At 42.2% G+C, this 22,125-nt stretch overlaps 2 protein-coding genes across 2 annotated transcripts; one reads left to right on the forward strand and one right to left on the reverse strand.

Annotated features, from left to right (window-relative positions):
• The first annotated feature begins 694 nt into the window (after positions 1–694).
• On the forward strand, positions 695–8,619 carry LOC111666725 (RING finger protein 122). Its single transcript, XM_023422169.2, has 8 exons — positions 695–835; positions 922–1,370; positions 1,564–1,933; positions 3,445–3,598; positions 4,887–4,929; positions 5,456–5,497; positions 6,242–6,324; positions 7,747–8,619. The coding sequence occupies exons 3-8, from the start codon at positions 1,909–1,911 to the stop codon at positions 7,865–7,867; spliced, it is 468 nt and encodes a 155-aa protein (XP_023277937.1). The 5' UTR covers positions 695–835; positions 922–1,370; positions 1,564–1,908; the 3' UTR covers positions 7,868–8,619.
• Positions 8,616–22,085, reverse strand: pdcd11 (programmed cell death 11). Its single transcript, XM_087178191.1, is given in 37 exon segments — positions 8,616–9,212; positions 9,336–9,501; positions 9,735–9,888; positions 10,019–10,187; positions 10,329–10,579; positions 10,744–10,890; positions 10,978–11,121; positions 11,474–11,642; positions 11,980–12,102; positions 12,363–12,485; positions 12,589–12,645; positions 13,218–13,395; positions 13,530–13,632; positions 13,812–13,901; positions 14,050–14,146; positions 14,358–14,420; positions 14,623–15,122; positions 15,361–15,410; positions 15,413–15,472; positions 16,115–16,264; positions 16,376–16,589; positions 16,688–16,858; positions 17,026–17,220; positions 17,330–17,455; positions 17,585–17,836; positions 17,963–18,109; positions 18,773–18,833; positions 18,925–19,049; positions 19,174–19,386; positions 19,575–19,682; positions 19,858–20,033; positions 20,155–20,275; positions 20,379–20,540; positions 20,648–20,812; positions 20,983–21,129; positions 21,431–21,553; positions 22,005–22,085. Coding segments are annotated over 36 exon segments (5,451 nt in total). The 5' UTR covers positions 21,533–21,553; positions 22,005–22,085; the 3' UTR covers positions 8,616–9,040.
• Between the last annotated feature and the right edge of the window lie 40 nt (positions 22,086–22,125).

A 22,125-nucleotide genomic window follows, 5' to 3' on the forward strand; every position in this document is an offset into this window, starting at 1 on the left:
CCCGGGGATTAGTGGAGCAGCACTCCCCTTGACCGTCTCACAGCTCGTCCAGTAGCCCAGCAGCTGTTCTCTCTCTCAGCGAATTGGCAGCCAGGGTCGCTGGTGTGGGGGTGGACGTGTATGAAACGTCTTTGTCCAGGCTGTAATTTTTCTATGTGTCTCCCTCTTTTCCTCTTGGTATTACTTTCCTTCATATCTCCCCATATGCAGAGATGCCTCCTCCTCTCATCCCTGCTCTTTCTATTTGTTCCTTCGCTCTAAAGGAGTGACATGATGTTTATATATAGATCAAACAAAGCGAACATGAAAAATAAAGTGCTGTAGCTCAAAATACAATCTGCGTATGTGTGAAGGAAGGAAGTGGAAGGAGACATGGTTGCATCTTCTCTTCTTTTGCTGACTTCCACTTCACACAAATGGCTTTGTTTTGGTTGTCAGGACATCAGCCATGCGCATGTTACTGACCGGGGCCTCCCTTGACTTTGCTGCAAGTGTCTCTCTTGTCTCCCTCTCACATATACATGCACAGGGGTGTGCGCATACAGACACATACACATCAGCATGCTTGCAGGCGTCCTATTCGTCAGTGTCTGGCTCATTCTGCCTTGCTTCTGCCTACAGATTGGAGGACAGAGGTAGCAAGGGAGGGCTGAGGGAGAGGAGAGTTGCGAGGCAAAACGGCTGGTCACATGAGCAGAGATCTGTTTACAAACCCAAGGCAGAGCAGAGCAAGAGCAAGGGGAGGAAGGGAAAGGCGAGTTGCAGGCTCTCTCTGAGCACCATTATGGATTGAATGAGGAAGAGGGGAAGCCTGCCATGACAAAGCCAGCTGGAGGTGGGAGAGACTGAACACGACACACGCAGACACAGTTGTGCACACACATCGCCTTTGTCTCTGATTTTTTTTTTTCTCAATTGAAGGAGCAGATGGTTAGAGGGAGAGTAGGATCCCCCCCTACGCACACACACACACACACACACACATGCACTGACTGACACACAAACACACACTCACCAGCAAAACACCAAACCCAGCTAGAGGACTGTTGTTGACTGCATGGAGCTGTCCTCACTTTGTTTGGGCTTTGAGAGAAGTACATTTCTGCCTTCTGTACTGAGGAGGAATACCCACTGCAAGATCAGAGGACTGGAGGAGGAGACAACAGACAAGAAGAGAGGGGGATGAGACTTGTGAAAATCCTCTGTTAAAAAAGCAGCTTTGGGAGGAAGACAAAGCACAGATTAATGCCAGATAATTACCTTCATTGGACGAGGACTGTCATTTTGAACGGTGGATATCACTGAAATTGGTGAAGGCACGATACTGCAGAGATAAAGTGAAGTCAAAGAGGCTCTTTTCTACTGGAAACGTGAGTATTTCCTGTAATCAAGAAGCCTGTGTTGTTTATGACATTGTGATTGAGTGAGATGCAGCTTTTCACAATAACAACTCCTGAATAACACATGTTATGAGGCATCTGAACAACAATCGTTTCTTGTCAACAAGATTTCTTTGTCTCTTCTTCTCTCTCCCGTGATGACATCATTCTCGCTGGGATCCAGAAGCACATGAGGTCTCAAGTGCTGGTCCAAACTCCAGTCCCAAATCTCCCAATCTTTACACGGAGTGGTTAATCCAGATTTGGGAATGCTGGGCAGCACAGACTGCTGAGCCAACATAACCACACCTCCTGAGGATTTGTGGAATCTGAGCAAATCTGAAAATCTTGATGGTTGTTTTTTGAGGAGGTAAAACAACCCAACAAAAGAGCGATCCAGCTCAGAGTGACTGAATCCAGGCTCCAAACAGATTCAGTGTCCGGAGCTCCAGCCCACGAGCTTGGCTCTCATCCAACCTACTCCTGACAGGGCCTGAATTTACTGCTGCTGCCCTGGGAGTCAAATTTCATGCAACCATTCCAATGGTGTAACGGTAAGTGAGTGGATTTTTCTGCCGTCTGCCAAATACATGAGAGGTGGTAGCACATGTACTTACTTGTATCTCATAAACTCAGTTACTTAGTTGCTGACTGCAAACTAATGGGCTCCACATAATGGATGTGGCAAATCACAGAGAGAGCGGAGGCCTCAGTTTGTGTTTTGGGGAGGGTGAGGCACTGGAAATAAGCCGCATTCAAGGTCATGTTTATTTGACAGCTATGACAATTGAACCTGAAGATATTTTATCCTCTGACCTTATGCCATTTTATTGTTTTGTTTCTGCTGAGTGCATCCATGCCAGGTTCATATAATTGTATCTCTCATTATGCTGCCCTAGGTCTTCCCTAGACTACAAGCCCCCCACCCCATAAATCCCCCAACCCCCAGCCATGTCAAATTATCGAACCCATGCCCCCCACAGTGTGCAAGCTGTACCCATTCATTCACTCTAAAGAGAGACACATGGACACTTAGAGGCTGGCAAAGAGCATCCTCGCCGCAAATTAATAGGAACACATGTGGCCTGTGGAAGTGGGGCTTCCTCTGCTATTGTTTTACCAAATGGTCCTTTAGTCCCCAGAGTTCATCCTGTTTAATATTCCCCACCCCCCACCCCCTGCCACCTGCAACCCACACACACACTTGTGTCTTACAAATACATGCAGACAGACGCAGCACACCCCTACCCTTCCATCCCCCAGTGCTGTCACTCACACAAACACACACACACACGCACGCACGCACGCACGCACACACACACACCACCAGTCACCTCTATGGAGTCTGTGGAACAGATGGTGGTGTGGCGGAAGTGGTGTCTGTCCTCCATGTTTGTCTTGTTCGCAGACAATTAACGTGCAGTTCAGTTTCAGCTTCAGTTGCCACCGCAGTGCCAGTCACAGCTCCATGCACACACCTGTACCCAAACAAACACAAACTATTACCTTGAACTCCTCACTAAATATTTTAGCCAGAGTGCCACATACCCTAAGACTACTGTCGAGCAAATATATGTTCGAGTTTCATATCTGTACTCACCCCGAGGCTCAAGGCCTGATGGCAATATAGCTCCATGTTCTAGTTAATTATCAACAAACACAGATCTCATGAGCTTAAGTGCTTTCTAGATTCACAACAGTACAATAGCCTGTACAAATAACAGTTAACGTCTAATGTTTATGCTACCATTTTAGACTGAAATGGTGGATCTAAAGGGGAGATTACAACAGGTGATTATAATGGGAGACCAAACTATGAAGTTGCAAGACAGGCTTTAGCAGCTCTCTATGAAAATTAAGTTTAAAAACCAAAGTTTTCTGTCATGGGCATCCAAACAAAGAATGAAAGTTACTCCTCTAAAAAAATAACCACATAAGAAATGAGACAGGCTTAAGATTTCTTAAATGTATTTAAGCTAACTTGTAGCTTTGGACTCTTAACCCTAACAGTTAAAGGCAAGAGTTAAATGTGTGTCAAGTATGTAATTTGTATTCTTCTTGACAGGATGCCTGTGTGGTTTGGGTTCTCAGCGCTCTGAACACTACTGCAGCATGACGTCTGACATCTACCACCTCCCACTCAATGTGTATGTCATTGTGCTGGGCATCGGCCTCTTCGTCTTCATGCTCAGCCTCATCTTCTGCTGCTACCTTTTCAGGTAGGTACATGGGTGACTGTGAAAATCTGGGTAATAAGTGAGAGAGTTACAGAAGTACAAAAGAAGACATGACATTTCATCCAGTTAACTATCCAGAAAAAGATTTTTTTTGAACAAGCATTGCAACACAGTGTACCACAGCAGGTTAAAATTCAGATCTACCTTGGTAATAAGATTTTAATATGTGATAATAGAAGCAATCATGATGCAAATTTATGGAGGGTTGACTTGCAGAGCTGCCAAAGTTGCCACAATATAGTCTATGATTGTTAGAATAGGAAAGAAACACATAAGTCTATGCTAGTGTTTATGTAGCTATGTATATATATACACATATATATATATATATATATATATATATAAATAATGTAATTTCTTAGTTTTAAAACGGGAGACAAATGACTATGTCTAATGTCAAAATGGTTGCTCGTATTAATGAACCCAAGAATTATAACCAACTCTGCTGTTCCCCTCACTGTTTCAACCTTACTCTTTTGGTTCACTCTCACGGCACTCATCAGTGTCGGTTTGAATTGCAGCAGGCAGCTGTTGTCAGTGAAAGGCTCTAAAACCCACTGTTCGCTACCTGCCCAGCACCAAACTGCAGACAGACAAAGTTAGCAACTAATAAGCTCACTAGCTAAGTAGATAAACAGTCTGGAGCATCTAACAGCTAAATAGCCAAATATTTCCCTCAGGAGTTGGTGGAGAACAAAGCAGAGCTAAAAAGACAGTGAATATTGGACTTGGATTAATCAGGTGTACACAAACACGACTCAAAATTATTGATAGTGTTGCTCTGTGTCTGCTGGATGTTTAAATGACACCTGTTCGCTAATTCATTCATCATACAGTGATGATTGATTTTTGTAATCTCAATTAGCAACTGTTAGCTAACATGGTTGCCATATCAGCTTCATATGGTGATATTATGTCATCATTTAATGCAGGTTTAACAATATATAAATATATGTGTGTGTGTGTGTGTGTGTGTGTGTGTGTATACATATATGTGTGTGTGTGTGTGTGTATACATATATGTGTGTGTATGTATATATGCATCACCTGTGTTTTTCACAGTTTCTTAATATGTTGGTAGAAAATTTATTGTAAAACAATATATATCACTACTCGGCTATAAAATGAACTATATCTGGATGAAGGATTTTATCCATAACTCCTATTGCAGTAGTAGGAAATGGGAGTATTGATTAATAGCATGCCTGACTGTAGTTACAGTACAGTCATTTCTACTGTACAGATGTTTTTCTCTCTCTGTCCCTGTTAGGCTGAAACAACAAGGAACAAGGGAGCAGTTCAGCTACAATGAGGTATGTCTCTGAAATTTCTGTCGCTGTTAGTTAACATGTAACATCAGCTTTCGAAGCAGGTTATAAATACTACTATAGCATTTCACACTGTCTTTGTCAATTGTGAAATCTAACACCACTGTTTATAGATGATCTCCACTCCATCCATGTGTCTCTACCTACGCTCTGATTTTAAAGCATTAATCCAGCTGCAGTGTGAAAAGGCCTGATGGTGATAGGCAGGTAGCAGGGAGTGACAGTGTGCTGTGGTAGGTGTGGTGACAGTTAGTGTTGTTTTGTTTTAAGCTTTGGGGAAGGCTGAGCTACAGCTGTGTGTTTTATCTGTATTCAGGATGTTTTTTTTAAACTATGCAACTAAAGCAACAACAACAAAAACTGTTGCAAATATTTTTAGGCTGTCACATCAGGACATTGAACACATCTGAAGTTTGTTTTACACCATGGCTTTTCTGCCAACATAATAGTGCTGACACATCATTCACATGACCCAATGCTTCGGTCTTACCTCCCCCTTTTCCCACTGTAGGTGGTGCTGAAGGGAGCAAGCAAGAAACTGAGCCTTCTCGGAGTAAGTCACACTCTTTGACATGCATGTAAATGTCACTTGGGTCTTTTAACATGTATGTTAAACCCTAACAGCTGTACACATTTCGTGTTACCCACACTGTTTCCGTGCCAGCTCAGATGATCCATTATGAGCTGGGAGGGTTCGGTTGGTTAACTCAATCAATTTCTCCTCTCCGATGTGATTAACATGCTGAACTCACTCACAGTGGAGATGTCCTGAAAATATCTTGTATCTCGAATGCAGCTATTTAAAAATGTCAGAGTGCCTGCTTGACTCTCTGCTTGTAGCAGAATTTAGGACTCCAGGAATAACTGCACTCATTCAAAATGTATCATAAAAAAAGATTTCTTCCTGTCTCTTGTGATTCCTAAGCGACTGCTTTCTTTCTTTCTTTTCTTTTTGTCAAGGCAGCTGTGGTGGTTAGGGGTAATTTTGTTTTTCAGTTCAATGTGCAATCTCTGTTTTTGGGAAAAGGGAAGGGTGAGATAGTCCTGTTACTGAAACATAAGTTAAAAATACTATTTAAAAACAAGGAGTTATATTTGTGTCATGCTCTGAATCTAGGTCACATGAAAGTAATTTACCTCTCAAATTTACTTAATTTAGCTACAAATGGTAATGTTATTGGCTGTGGTGAGATACAACCCCTTTACTGAATTAAGATGGAGGCAACACATAACACACATACACTGACCTTGTTTTGTTGTTTTTTTGTTGTTGTTGTTGTTGTTGTTGTTGTTGTAGCAAACCTGCGCGGTGTGTCTGGAAGAGTTCAGGACCAGAGATGAACTGGGAGTGTGCCCATGCTCACATGCATTTCACAAGAAGTGAGTGTTAATAAACTGGAAATTATAAAGCTTTAATACCACTCTCATACCTGTATGGTAAATATATAGCTAGCTATAGTCGAGTTAGCTTAACTTAGTTTATCTTGGTATAAAGAAAGGAAACAGGGCCAGGTTTCCTGAAGTCTCCGCTGGTTGCTAGGTAACCTAAAGACACGTAGATGCCATTGTATTATTATAATGCCAACTGCCCGGCAAATAACCCTGCATAAAACTACATGTTATATTATACAAAACAAACAAGATATAAAGTGTTCATTAGTGAGTTTTAGAGGCGAAGTTAGGTTGATTTACTTACCTTAAGACAGAACCAGGCTAACACTAGCTGTTTGCAGTCTTTTTGCTAAGATAAGCTCATTGGCTGGTGCTAAATCTCATCTAACTTAATGAACAGTTTCTGAAAGTGTTGACTGAACTCCTTTTATATTAACTGCTGCAAATCAGTATCCACCCAATGGCTAATTTGCATTGTTTTATCTCATTTTACCAGTCCAAGGCCCAAAGTGTATTGGAAAGGAGAAGCTAAATGACTAAACAAATTGAATAGCTAGTAGGAAAAGAAAAAGCAGCAAAGAAATGGACATGCAAATGGGACAGGAAATTGCCCTTTTTAATTCCTGATTAAAATCTGTAGGCCTATTCTTAATTCAATTTCTTTGATCGAGTTATTTCTCTTTTGAAACAGCATTTTCAAATCGATTTGATTTCATTATTTTCTATGGATTCATCGATATATTTTTAAATTATGTACTTATTGACTGTTTTATGTTATTTTGCAAACCCGTTTTTAATTATTTTTTTAAAGTATTTTAAGTATTTATTGACGATTCATAATTCAGTTGTAAATGATTTTATTAAATTACTTTTTATTCCAATCAAAATATTAAATAATAGCTTTGCAATTTATACAATGTATTTATAGATTAATAAATTAATTTGCAAACAAATTTATTAAAGCCTATTTTTATTGTGAAATTGGTTATTAATTAAATGCTACTATTTCAGTGACATGTGGTCCTCCATTCTTCCTGACCACTAAGTAAATGTAATAGATTTGTTTTTTTTAAATTTGATTTTTAGAGGTAGTGTTGAACTGCCTTTTCAAGCTCATTTTTATTTAAGGTTAATACATTACACTTGTGAGGATATTACTTCCAAATGTCATGTTTATCCAAAAACACAAGAGCAAAACTGTAATTAACCAGCCACGAGACTCATATTCTGAACCAAACCAGCATAAAATTAGTAATAGCTTCTTTATTATTAGTACTTACTAATGATTCCAGGTGTTAAACATAGTGTGGAGTTTATTGTTATATACCAGTATTATCCAAGATGCTCCTGGAAAACCAAATTGTTGTCATGCAATGTTTAAGCTGACTGTTACTGTCTGTGTTCCGTCAGGTGCCTGCTTAAGTGGCTGGAGATCCGCAGTGTGTGCCCCATGTGTAACAAACCCATCCTCCGGCTCCACACAGACGCTCCCCAGGGTGCTGAGGGTCCCATGGACCCAGAGGAGGTGTGAGGGATTTGGGGAAGAGGAAACTGAACTCCCCTTACAGAAAACACACATATTAAATACACCAGGGATGATGGACAGCGTGCATCTTTAAGACATCTCACAGGAAATGTTGATAATGAACCCAAGTGGCCACCTTGCTGCTGACCTTTGAGCAATATGCCTTGGTGGAATTGGATATTGACAGCACCAAATTCATTTGGTCAGATCAGTCAGGGAGAGGGTGGATGAATAGGATCTTTTCATAAAAATGCTCCTAGATCTACTTCCATATTGCACTGTTCACCAAAAACATGACAGGAAAAGGAGCCACTTTAGAGAGCAGGATATCATTGCGGCTGTCACTGGATGACTAGTGCAGCACTGCCAGAGACAAACAACACAACAGGCATTCAGCGGGACATCAGAGTACAGGATTAGAATGGATACCTCTAATATCTCAGGGGTGTTACCAATACAGCCAGCACAAACCATGTCAGTCACCCTATAACCCTGTGCCACACATGCATCTTCAATACTGCCAGTGTAGGTGAAATGCTCCAGGTAGCCACAACCTCCGGCTGAAACCACGACCAGCGGGATTACAACCATGACGATTTACGTAGACAATATTGTTACCGATTGTGTCCCAGGCCCTTTCCTTTTAAAAAGAGACTGATAGAAAACTAGTCTTGCTTGTATGTATTGTATGTAAACGTGTCCCTATATATATTGTTATTTTGTATTTGTTGCTTTTAAATAAAACGTCACGTAATGTATTGCAATGGTGCTGGATTTATTGAAAGGTCAGTCACACAATTTCCAATGAGTCTGATAAGGAACTTAAAGTCCATTTAAAAACAGTAAACTAATAGTCATGAAATCCACTATTCTCTCCTTAGCTCACACTCATTTACATACAAAATGGATTAAAATGTAAGTTGATGACATATTGAATAACAGTTTGTTTGTTTTGTTTTAACATTTATAGATGATTTACAAAGGTTTGTTGTGTTTTGCAACATTAGAGCATCAAACCCTAACTTCAGGTTCAACAGTCCATGACACTTAAAAAAAAAAAAAAAAAGCTTAATTACAAGCTACCAAGGTGATTATTTTGATTCAGAAACTATGCAGCCACAAACTTTTTTCCAAATAGGTATGGAGAGCTGGCTGAGTCCACATGTGTGTATTTGGTCTTTAATTTGAAGCCTCGGTGCCTTTAGCTTCCACAAATTCCATGGCTTTCTCCTTGACTGCCTGGATGCTCTGCGGGGTGCCGTGCTTCTTTTCGTACTCCAGGTAGCGCTTGAAAAAGAACTTGATCTTTTTCACTGAAACACTCAGGTGGATCACACGATCAAAGAGCGCCCTGCAGGACACAGGAAGTTGGAAAACACCATGAAAGACTTTGTATGTTTGATTATACACGTAACCAGCTCACAGATCTCAGTGTTATACACCAATAAGGCTTGGAAAATGATCATTTGCTCACCTGACTTCCTTCTGTGATCCATGTTTGACCATGAGGTCGATAAAAACAGACCAGAGATCGGTGCGTTTCGGATAGCTTGTCAGGACTTTGTCAAACATGGTGCGACCTTTCTCTACATCACCATAACGGAACTCCAGCTGAGCGAACTTGGCAATCACATCCACACCTGAGAGGAAGGATGACAACACATAAAGGTTAAAACCTGTGGAGAGACGCAGCTGGGGCAGGGAAACAGAATCTAACTAGTTACATACACTGAACTCTGACATAGACTGCACAGTCGAACGGGGGAGGGGATGACTAACTGGTTTCAGTCAATAGTGGGTGTAAAAAAATATCATCATCATCATACTCTTTTGTGGTAGGCTATATCTTGAGCTTTCAGCCAGGCTATCTTACTTTCTTTGGAGGGCAGACTCTTCAGTGCCCTCTGCAGGAGAGCACTGGCAGAATCGCTCTGACCCTGCTGGAGCAGGAAGGTCCCGTAACTCAGCCACACTGCCTTATTCTGACGGAAACGCTTCGTCATCGTCTTGTACAAGCTCTCTGCCTCCTGGATACAGCCACAAAACAGCCCACAACACAGAGTAAGAGAAACACGTCGATTTTAAAGGCACAGAACACAGCATTTGAGCATTGAAAGGGTAAAATGTCAAACTAAGGAAAAACTCAATAGACTGCACCTTGGTCTTGTTGGACTTGGCGTAGATGTCGGCCAGCTGCTGATAAACGAGCATAGGCTCACAGAACTGCAGCGCCCGCTCAAATACTTTCTTTAAAGTCTCCTCTGTGCCATACATGTTCTCCAGGTTCAGCAGGGCCACCCACACATTCAGCTTCTCCTGCTCCTCCCTGGACCAACACAGGATAGTATTATCTAACACCAGTATGTGCTGTTAAAAGTGGTCTTGGACGTTAACAATGAACCTTTGGGTTGCAAGTTTAAAGACTGACCCAATATGAGTGACATAAATCCATTATTTTATCAATCACCTGAAGGAAATAGTTTTGAGAGCCCTCTCAGCCACAGCGCGGGCCTGCTCGATCTGTGTGGCCTGCAGGTGATGTGCCATGTACTGGAGCCAAAGCAGAGAGCTGTTGGGTGAGGCGAGGAGCAGGCGCTCGAAGGCAGCCGCATCTTCGGGGCGCAGGTTCGGATCCATGAGCTCGGTTTCCCGCTGTACCAGCGCTTTCTCTGCTGCCTTCTTCTCCTGTTCCACCTCATGACGAGACTTCTTCTGGGGCTGAGGAGAGAAGTTTCAAGACGAAAGACAGGATGGTCAAGAAGATGAGTGATGAAGAGGAGCGGAGAGAGAAATAAATCCAAAATAAAAGACTTCTAAGAGATTATCTTTGAGCAGGATACAGAAAACGATGATAGTAAGTTGTATGTTTAGGTTTGTCTCACCTTGCTGCTTCTGTCTTGGTCCTCTCCATCACTGGAGTCCCCGTGCTGAGCTGCAGAGGCAGGCTTCAGAGAGTTCAGTCCCACGTCCCAGGAGAAACCTGCCGCCACCTGCAGTCGGGCTGGACCCGCAGAGCTGGGTGACACCTGCTGAGGGAGGGGAGGGAGGGAGAATTTTATTTTTCTGGCTATTAGATAATATCACTGCACATTCTGAGCAGCATTATATTCACTTACTTTTGCAGGATCAGGTTTGGGTTCCTCTTCATCTTCCTTATCATCATCTTCCCTGAAGTACACCTCAACTCCGCTGTCATTATCCTCTGTCTTAGCTTTCTTTGTTTTTTTCTTCTTATTTGGGACCTGGGACTCTGCTTGTTTCTGGCAAATAAAACAACATAAAGATCATCAAGGTTTAAATAAACCACAACACATGCACGCAATTGCTTCAGTGGCCATCTGGTTGTAATTAAAGCTGTAGGGTTTGCAGAGGGACTGGGGCAAAGATCAATGCAGCAATTATTGCTGTCAGACCAAAGGATAATGAGTGCATGATAAATGAAGATGGCACAGATCTATGTGCAGGTGGTTCCCCATATTGGGTACTGCTCACTTTCAAACACCTCAGCAACTCCGAAGACTGACTAGCGAGTCATGTACACTGGAAAGGGGGAGTGAGGAAGGAAAGAAAGTCTGACGTCAGCACGCCAAGGAAACCCAGGCCGTTTGTTACCTGTTCACTCTCAGACAGTGTGCGCTTCTTCTTCTTCTTAGAATCATATTTCTTCTTCTCCTCTCCGATAAGACGCAGCGGCAAACCGAGAGATTCTGGAAGGACATCTGGCTTCCCGGTGTCCACGGGGAGCAGAGAGAGGTCGACCAACTCCTCCTCTTCGTCAATACTGAGGACGAGAATAGAAAAGAGCTGCAGACTAAAAATGACACGATGACAGTATTGATTCTGTAACCAAAGCTGCGGTGGACAAGAGCTCATGCAAAGACACACGAGAGGCATTACGCTGCTAAATTCTTCCCATTTGCCCTTATCAGTTTCTGATGTCTGGTATGACGACGGCTTCTTGTCTTTCATTCTACATTCATGCGTCACAAGACATTTAACTCATTAAACTGCTAGTTACACTGGATCAGAGTGTAACCTTAGTGACAATAAAGTTCTCTTGGACATATGTTCATTATTACAAACCCAGAGCTGAGATGTGTTTTTGTTTTTTTTTGTACCTGAGGATCTTAGTGGTGAGCAGAGTGTTGGGAGGCAAGTGCTCAGAGAGGACCTTGTGGTTGTTAACAAAGAACTTGGTGGACTGCTGAAGCTGGGCTCTTCCAGTTAAACCTCGAGACAACCTGGAAGACAAGTGAACACTCTGTCATTTTTAACAAGATCACAAAGCAGTGAGAAGAAATAATGAGCAGGGCAGAGGATATGTCATGATACCGGCTGAAATAACTAGAATGAAACAAGGGGCGTGTTGTTCCTGTCGGAAGTTCATATGTTTCTGTGGAGTTTAGATATGAATGCACTTTCTGTCCTGTCTGGCGCTAAAGAAAGTTAAAGCTAAATTAGTTAAAGTTAAGTTTCAGTGCTGGGTGAATTTCTCAGTTACCTGATGAAGATGCCCTGCTCTCGCACAGCCTTGACGTAGCCTCGGATGATCTGGCCTGCCTTCAGTTTGTCTACAGACAAAACCTCTGGGTCCTTCACTGGCTTGGCCTGCTCCGGGTTCAGCCTGAGGGAGAAGGGTTTCAATCAGCCACGCAACCTAATAAGATTTACTGTTGTCCTAAGCTGTGTAAACTCATGCATTAGACTTTTACAGTGACACGTCATACCTCGATGGACGTAGAGATAACTGCCACTTGCCATTTTCACACCCGAGGAGGAAACACCTGAGGCAAAAGAGGACATTAAAAAGTTTAAGTCTTAATCTGCGCTTTGAGATGGTCAAGACTGACGATGGTGGATTGTAGCTGCTGATTCTTGGTATTCTGTCTGAGCAATTTCCCATGAATGTATTCTGGGCAGTGGAAGATCAACATTTGCAACCATGATATTAGGCTCTTATAATGACCCACTGCCAGAAAGTTAACTTATCTTTCATTTAGGTTCATGCAAAACAAACAAAAAAAAAAAAAGTTATCCACAGTTTGTAAATGAAATAGAACATTACAAGGCAACAACTGAACTGGTCTATCAAACAGGCTTTGTGCAACATGATGAATGTTTTCCCTGTATCCCTGTTTTTAAACGATATCATCTCTCCTTCTTTACGCCTGCCAGCTTTTCACTCTGCCTTCCAGTGTGGCTGTTCAGGAACAACAACTACAACCACTTTTGATTTTCAACATGTTTTGTCTTACAAACTAGTTCTGCGAGACCACAAACTGACCCTTAGTCTCAGACTATGTGCAATACATAAATAAAGGATCTTTATACAAAGGTCGCTGCTTCATGTACCGACCTGATTAGCTGATCCTTGCTATACCCATCCAGGGGGTTTGGCCTGTAGGCATCAGCAAGGTCAGTGACAGCAACAGTCCCCATGCCGCCGAAGGGAAGCTTGACCATGAGTCCAACTTGTGGCTGATTATTAGTCACGATCCCCAAAGTAACGCTGCCTTTCTCCAATTTATGGAGACCTGGAAAGCAAAGGGAACCCAGGAATCAAATTGTGTTTTAGCATTCAGCATTCACAATCTGAAATCAATATGGAGAAGTGATACAGAATGCAAAAATAGAACAGCCAACAAGACACAGTCTGAGGTGCTCCTACCTGTGAGTGAGAGCACAAAGCGATGAGGTTTGGAGCTCACTTCTACCACTTTAGCACGGACTGCTTGGCCCAGCTTGTATAGTTTCTCCGGGTGTCTGGCGTCCTGAGGATAAGCACAATTTTACTGAGATTTAAATGAAAGGTTCATCGAATCTTACTTTCTCTCCAGCTGTAAAAAGCCTTCGACTTCAGTCATTCTCAGCACTTGAATGTTAAAGATGACAAGACGTGCTCATCCGATACATATGAAACGACATAATGCAGACACAGCTTTAAACTTACTTTAGGATCAGTGATCATGGCCAAAAGCTCAACCGTCCCAGTCACACACGGATCAGTGGTGACTTCCAAAGACTTCTTCTCTGGATTGAACTGGTGGCAGAGCACAAGCACGTTAAAAAACACGGCTGCACGTGTGTTCCTTAAAAGCTGTTGTCCATTTGTCAACTTATGACCAAAAAGTAAAATTTTGTGGAAACCCATGCAGTTATAGTATGCCTTTACAATTTTCAAAACTTACCTTTGATACAAAGCATGTCAATTCTTCCCCGACCTTATAGCTTTTAAGTTTCTCTTTTGCTGGAACTGGTTTGCAATCTACGCTCTTATCCAGTTTGCTGTAGAGAGAAAAAGAAAAAGACATAACATGTGAACAGCTATGACAACACAACAGGTTTATATAATGGTAATATTTACTGGTTGAAAAATGAGAACACTGTAAATCTACTAATTTACTTTAGGATTACACAATAACATTCTGGATATCATGCGGCATATTATGTAATGTTGGACATGGTAATTGCACAATGAACTGTACTATACAATTACCTTGGTATAAGTGTGAGCTCAGGAATGGTGTATGTATATCTGGGATGGGAAAACGGCAAGAATCTGAAAAATACATAAAATTAACTTTAAGTTCAATACACTTTAACAAATAATAAATATAAAATCATCACATTCACTTTTATACTTTTACAGGGATTTTAAGGTTAAGAATGGACTAAAGTACACTAGGAAAGTAGGAACTAAAGTAGGAAAAAAAAAAGGGTCTATTCCAACATGTAAAATGAGGCATGACATGAGTGTTTACCTGTGACTGGAGGCTTCTCGCCCTCCAATGACCCTGACGTTGACCACACTGCCCACTTTCACCGAGGACGTCGGGAAGGATCCCAAACACACTTTTGTGTTCTCCACCACCTCAGACACGTGCACGCTGCCTGTGCTTCCATCGTCCAGTGCTACCTGAATGCAGGTGGGCTTCACTGTCCGTACTTTCCCCTGCAGGATTTCACCGAAGCAGTGACCCTTGGAGCTCGACTGGTTCTCCGAGGTTATGCGCTGTCTTTTTGATGCAGTGCGTTGCCAAGACACTAGAGGGAGCCCTTGTAGTTCCTGACAGTTGCGTTCCATCACCTCGACGGCCAAACTCATCCCGGCCTTCAGCTTCTCTGACTCAAACAGCAATATCTCATTCAGGTGGCTGCTAGTTTGGATCACGGTCAACTGGGCCGTATCACCCAATGAGATGACGGCAAAATCTTTGTCTGTGTACTGCACCATTGCTGTGTATTTTGATCCTTCATTTAACTGCAAAAATACAGAAACACCGCAGTCAGTTAATTATTTATACCTTTCAGCCTCCGTCCAACCACAGTGATTTCCATACAGTCCCCTACATAAAAATCACTAAGACAATATTGTCTCACGCTGTCTGACTCTTTAGAAAAACACCACCTACAGCACGTTAAAGGGAAAACGTGTTCATCCTAACTTTCTTTACTTTGAAAACAGGTCAGTAAATGGCATTAGGAAGAGTGACACTCACAGATTTCTTGTTTCCCACCAGCTTAGAAAGGATGGACACATGCACACAATGGAGAGGATGTCAACGTGAAGGATGACCGCAGTAGCTTTCTGTCCTGAGGTCAAGTTAACGCCTGAAAAGCACATCATGTATTTTATGTGAAACAAAAAATGTAACGTGTTAAAGGTAATCATGCAACATGTAGCAGACAACACAGAGAGAAGGCAGGAATATCTTCACTGCAGTGTCCTGACATTACTGGAGAGGACATTTGTGTTATTTGTATGTATGTTTGTATGTAAGGAGCTCAACAGACACCAGCCAATCAATAATGCAGTATTTCATTATTTACCACATCATTTTGGTTGGATGCAATGATACCATGAAAACCCGGTACCAGCTCATGTTGCTATATGCATTCCAAGAGACTGCAGGAAATGTGAATGATATTTAACCTCCTAAGACCCGAACTCTTGCATGACGTGCATTTTTAATTTCTCTTTGCTATTTAGGCTGATTGGGACCTGAGAAAAATGATGTCCACATATGAGGACATTAGTTTTAAATTCCGATTACTGAGTGGCAGTATAATATCCTCATATGTGGTCACCAGGCCCTTGTTAAGAAAAAGTTAGTATTGTGGTCTAGAGAACCCAAAATGTGAGGTCCACATATGTGGACGCCAGGTCCTAGGAGGTTAAAAAGGAGTAAAACATTTAGGAATTTCAAACCAAAAACACTAAAACATTAATTATTACATGTTTCTAATACATACCCATGACATGGTTCTTGCTGGCCAGTATGGAAACACCGACCAAATCATCAGACGTAAATGTCGCTCCATTGTCACTCACAGTATCCGTGGTCAGCTTCAGCTTCTGACCAACAGAGAGAGCAGCCAGCTGCTGGCGAAGATCGCTGTTATCTGAGAGAGACAACGAGATAGACACCATAAGGCCTGACTTATAACATCTGATTTATGTTGAGCCCGTTTATATCCAAATCTAAAGTGACTTCAGAGACAACACATGCATACCTTTCATAGCCAACATTTCATTCACGGATCTTCTCTCCTGCAGACCATTAATGAGTCTGGTCTGGGCGTCACCCTCTGAAGCTGTGACCTCTGACATCTTCAGTGTGATCAGGAAACGCCGCTTTTCCTCGTCCAGGTTGGTCACTTTAGCGATGACTGTCTGGCCCAGCTGAAAGGCGGCTGTGGCATCACTGATGAACTTGTCAGACATGGCCTGGGAAGCAGAGCAGAGAAAGAATCTTAGAAGGAGAAATAAACAACTTGTAAATACAGATTTTCAGGTGTGAAGACACACAACAGCCCTTTACTCACCGACTTTGGTGCAAGACCCACGAGGCCATATGGGAACTCCACAAAGACGCCATAGGACATGATGTTCTTGACCCAGCCAATCAGCTGCATCCCAACTGTGATCTCTGAGAAGTCCTTGGCAACCACTCCCTCCTCCAGTGACCACCTCACGGTCGGTTTCTTGGTGAGAGTCTTTAAAAGAGGAACAGCTAAGGAAAACACAACGATCCTGCTTTTCATATTTAGAAAATGTGAGAATGAACTTCCCGATAAGCATCGAAGGCCAATAAAATATTTCATACTGTGCAAAATCAATCTAAGCAGGGCAAATTTCGGTAGACCATATAAAGAAAGGATACAATATTCTGTTTGTTCTTGCCGAAACACATGAGGTTTGAGATGTTGTCTCCCTCCTGCAGGCTCTCCCACAGCAGAGGGCAGTTGGACATGTGATCAGAGAGGTGCATGGTGGGTAGTATGGCTTTTATCTCATCAGGGAGGATCGCCACCTCCAGACCGAAGAGCAACTTTTTCAGCACCTTGGCCTCCAGCCTCTACATCACATACAGAGTGCAGATGTTACATTAGTGAAATGCAGAGGTCATGATTTGGCCCATTATGATAAAAGAGAGACAAAACCAAAGCTTGAGGTCTTTAACTTACCTTCCCCACCTCACAGTCAAACTGGGGCTTGGCAGGTTCCTCAGTTTCTCCCTTCGCTGCAGCCTTGAAGGACAGCACCATCTTCGCCTTGTCGGGGTCACACTGAAGAACTTTAGTCTTTAACACCTGGATGGTCAACCAAAATGAACAAATCAGATGTCAAATCAAGGGCTTGTGGTGGTTCTCAAACATCTCGAACAAAGACAACAAAAACCTTACACCGGATCACTCCTAAATTTTATTTGATTTCCTCACCTGCCCGACATAGAAGACCTCCTCAGGATTGATGATGGGCTCAGAGCTGAGCTCACTGAGTGGCACTAGACCCTTGACGTTATTGTAGAAACGAACAATGCAGCCAAAGTTTTTGATGCAGACAATGTAGCCATGGGACAAGCTGCCGGGACGAGCGTCAGTAAAGCTGAGGAACAACGGCAGGGAGCTTTCAACCAGGGCCTTCTTTCTGGTCAGGTACAGCTTCTTATTCTCTGCATCTACTGACAGCACCTGCAGGAATACATCCCCACACAAACACAGAGGAATAAGACACATATCTGCCAAAGAGTTGAAACTGTGCATTCTACAGATTTTATTCTCAGTGGCTTAAAACAAAGTAGAGTAAACTGCACTGACCCGACATTTGACTTTCATGCCCTCTATGTACTTCTTCTCTGGGTTTTTGAGGATGATGTCAGAGAGGTGGGTCCGAGGCACCAGACCTTTAATGTGGTCAGACAGATGCACCACCATCCCGTGATTCAGCAGGACTGACACTGTGCCCTTGGAGGAAAAGACACATGGAAGAAAGAGGATGTGAGACAGATAACAGAATCAGGGAGAGAGACAGGAACGTATACAAAGGAAAAAATAATATATGTGGAAAGGGTCATTGAATGAATGTTTAAACATAATAAAAACAAAGATTTCTAGATTTCATTTTTTGTTCATTAACTCAATTTTTTAATCAATCTACACAGATGTTAGCCAAAAAGTTTGATTTCCTCATGAAGAATCCTTAAAGTTACATCTATACCTACTCCCTCATTGAAAAATCCCAAATCTATGAATGTGCCGATATGTTTTCTTGCAAAGGTTTAACTACTAGATACAAGATTTCTCCTACTTGACTGAAAAGTCCATCTGAAGTGCGCGTGACCTGGAGGCCTCATGTTTCCACATCACACTTGTATAACTCGCGTAGTGTACCATGACTGGCTTCCAAAGTTGCGATGCTTTAAAAGAAAATTTTTGCATTGCCTTTGCCACTGACTGAAACATTGCATTTCTGATGTTAAGTATGTTCTCACTGCTGCTTCCTCTTAGGTCCGACTGTCAACCTTGCGCGACTTAAATGTAAACACTTTGGGCTTTTAAAGTGAGACGTCGCCATGTGTTGCCTAACAGATTTTTAGAAATGTCAACATGAGCAAAGTTTACAATTACCTCCACAACTTGACCAGCCTGGATATCATGATATCTATAAAAAGGCCTCTCAATCACACTCCTGCAAATAAGACGAGAAACATTTTTGTCAGAATTTCAAAATGGATTTTTGAGTTCAATGCTCAGTACGGGGGAAGTTCAGAGCCACACACCTGCGCAGACTAACAAAATGAATTTGGTCAATGGGGCTGTAGTCCAGGATCCTGCAGGTGTGCTCAGGCATCGCCAGCGCTCTGTTCTCATTCGCTGTCTCATTTGACTCTTTTAGGTGGTTCCTCTGTCGGGAAAGACAATAAAATGATTTTAACCCAATGCTGTGGTGACAGCATATCAGCAGACAGAATTTATTCTTTGTTACAACTAAAATTGGATAAAACTTGCGAAGCATCAAACTGACTCACGTGTACAAATGCCAATGTTTTGCCAGGCAATTCCAACATGGCTCCAGACATGTGGTGTATAGTCGTTATTTTGCAGCACTTCACCACCTCACCAATGCGGTCACCCCCCGCAGGGGTGGGGTCAATAGTTTTCCCAGGCTGAATGAGGAAGCTGCGCAGACTCAAACCCACCAGACGTGTGGACGGCTCCACGTAGAGCACACGAGCTTGCACCTGGGTGGATGGATGCAAAAGCGCAAAAGAGGGTTAGGATGCCAAATTTATAATCAAGTACGAGCATGTGAGACAGAAAGACTGAGTGGTAACATGTAATGCTTTCATCTGAGACCTTTAATAGGGTGTATTTTAATTGAAAACATCCATTAGATGCCAAAAGCATCCCTGTGCTGAGTCAGGTTTACCTCAGTTCCCTCTGTGTAGTCGGACGCCTGTTCTGGCTCCATGTGGAGAAAGTCCACCTGGCCACTAAAGGAGGACAGGAAGTCCAGGATCAGACCATGTTTGGTCACCTGCAATAAAGAAATTTCAACATTATCAAAATGAATTTATGACAGTAAATAAACAGGAGATCATTCACTGAACAAAAGACAATTGACTTTAACCAATGAATTTTCATCCTATATTTGGACTCAAATTATAATAATAAACTAAACATAATAAATGTCACTGTCTTCTTATCTTTACCTTCTTGATTGTAGATTTGAGCAGAAGACCAGGCAGAAGGTTGGTGAGGTTCCATCCCTGCGTGGATTCAGCACAGGCCTGGGAGATGGTCAGGGGGTTGACAGAGAGCTGGATCACACGCCCTTCGTTCTTTACTTCGTCCACATGAGAGGTCACATACTGACCCACTTTCAGCTCTGTAGACATGAGAACGCAGAGTAAGATGTAAACTCCTGAGATATTTTGATCTCTGCAATTATTTTCTCTGAATGAATTACCTCATTTAATGAAAAGCAAATTTAAAATGCTTTGTAATACCTTCTGGGTTGTTGTGTTTGTCTTTTACTGTTTTCATAGGCAGGAAGGCTTTGGACCCACTGATGCCAATGTCAACTATGCAGCCATGATCCTCCACACTTTCCACACATCCACTCAAGACCTACATCAATACACAGTGACAACATATCAATACATTTTTGGTTTAAAAAAAAAAAAATCAAACTGAATATTTGTTTGACTGATTATGTGCATTAATGACTCACCATGCCAGCTTTCAGAGAGCTTGAGGTGAGACCCTTGTTGACCAGCTTTGGATTGACAGACAGCTGGATGCTCAGAGAGCCTCCTCTAGCTACGTCTAACTTGGCAACCACACATCTCAACACCATGCCGGGGTAGAAGAGGTGTGGCAGAGAGCAGATCTCCTGTGAAGTACAGGAACCAGATATTAGAAATATATTACAACATATCCTGGAATGTGTACCAACTTCTTTATTAGCAGTATATTCAAATAATCACTCCACAGGCCTACCTCTGTGTCAGCTGATTCCAGCTGCTCATTGAGCAGCTTGGTGTACGAGTCGCTGATGTTCTTGATGCTGAGGAAACCTCTTAGACCACAAGGCAGACTGACTGTCACCTCAAAGTCTGCGACCTCCTTCACACAGCCGAGCATCAGCATACCTTCCTTCACATTCTGGGGGAAAAGAAACCACACCCACTCAAGTCAGATACTATGCTGAATACCCTGACTAACCTTTTGATTCACAGAAATGACACACTAAATATAATTTTACTGAGAAAAACAGTCTACCTGACACGTTTAACAAATTCCAATTATGCGTTGGGTCTTTCCAAATATATTACCTTTATATGTAGGATTTCCACACACTTGGCTGCTGCATTGAGTGTCAGACCATCTCCTTTTTCTTTGCTCGTCTTTTGCTTCTTGAGTTTCTTGCCATCATCTTTGCCCGCCCCCTTTCTTTTCTTAGTTTCTGCTTGTTCGTTTGACTGCAAGAAAGACGCAACCATCATTAACTGGGGAAGACATTTTACTGATATGTTCTAGTGTGAGACTCAGTATATGGTGCACTATCAACATTTACCTACACATTTTGTGAAAACGATGGAATATGAAGGGAGAATGAGAAGAGCAAACATGAAAGAAGGGCTTCCACTTCAGTAATGTATGGGTGTGAATTAGAAGAATACACTGTGTAGTATTGTGTGACAATCCAGTGAGTTGTCCAGATAAAGTATGTCTTTGCATATATATGTGGACACAAAGACAAAAAAAAGAGTTGAACTCTACCTGGAACAGGTTGTCCACTTCGGTCCGCTGCGCCACTATTTTACTCTCAGTGGGCTTCTTTGCTGTCCCTCCTCGAGGGAAGTCTTCCTCCACTGATGCCATGTTTGATGTTGATTCAGACGTCTGGGAAAATTAAAGGTACTGTGAATAAATTGCTTGTTTCAAGGATTTTAAACTGATGATGACACACCACAACCTAGAGAGTGGACATGGTCAGGCTCTAGTGCAATTTTGACTTCTTTGATGTAACTGTTGATTTTACATTTGAAACGTTTACATTCATGATGAACGTTATCGACGTCATCGTCTCAAATGTAAAAACACAAAACCACATACTGTTTGACCACTCTAATACAAGCGTAACTATTTAGAAAAGCAGAAAGAAGTCAAGTGAATCAGTAGCATTCCTGTATCCCCCTTTGAACTGAAAACATGCATGGGATAATCGTTAGCTGAAGGTAACATGTTTTGATATTCGTCCTAAATACGTAGCAAGCCTCTATACAAACCCTTGTTTTCGAATTAAAGACATTCTATAATATAGTCTCCGTATTTACAATGAAATATTCCTTACATTAAATCTCCAGCTTTCTGGATAGCCAAACTCACATGTTGTTCAGCAACACGCCATGATCTCAACCCGGAAGAAAAACTCATATGGGCGTTTCATTCTTTGTCCAATCACAGAGGAGAAA

Source organism: Seriola lalandi, unplaced genomic scaffold, assembly GCF_002814215.2.
Source record: "Seriola lalandi dorsalis isolate HSWRI2012SDOR001 ecotype SW California unplaced genomic scaffold, Sedor1 jcf7180002054678, whole genome shotgun sequence".
NCBI lineage: Eukaryota > Metazoa > Chordata > Actinopteri > Carangiformes > Carangidae > Seriola > Seriola lalandi.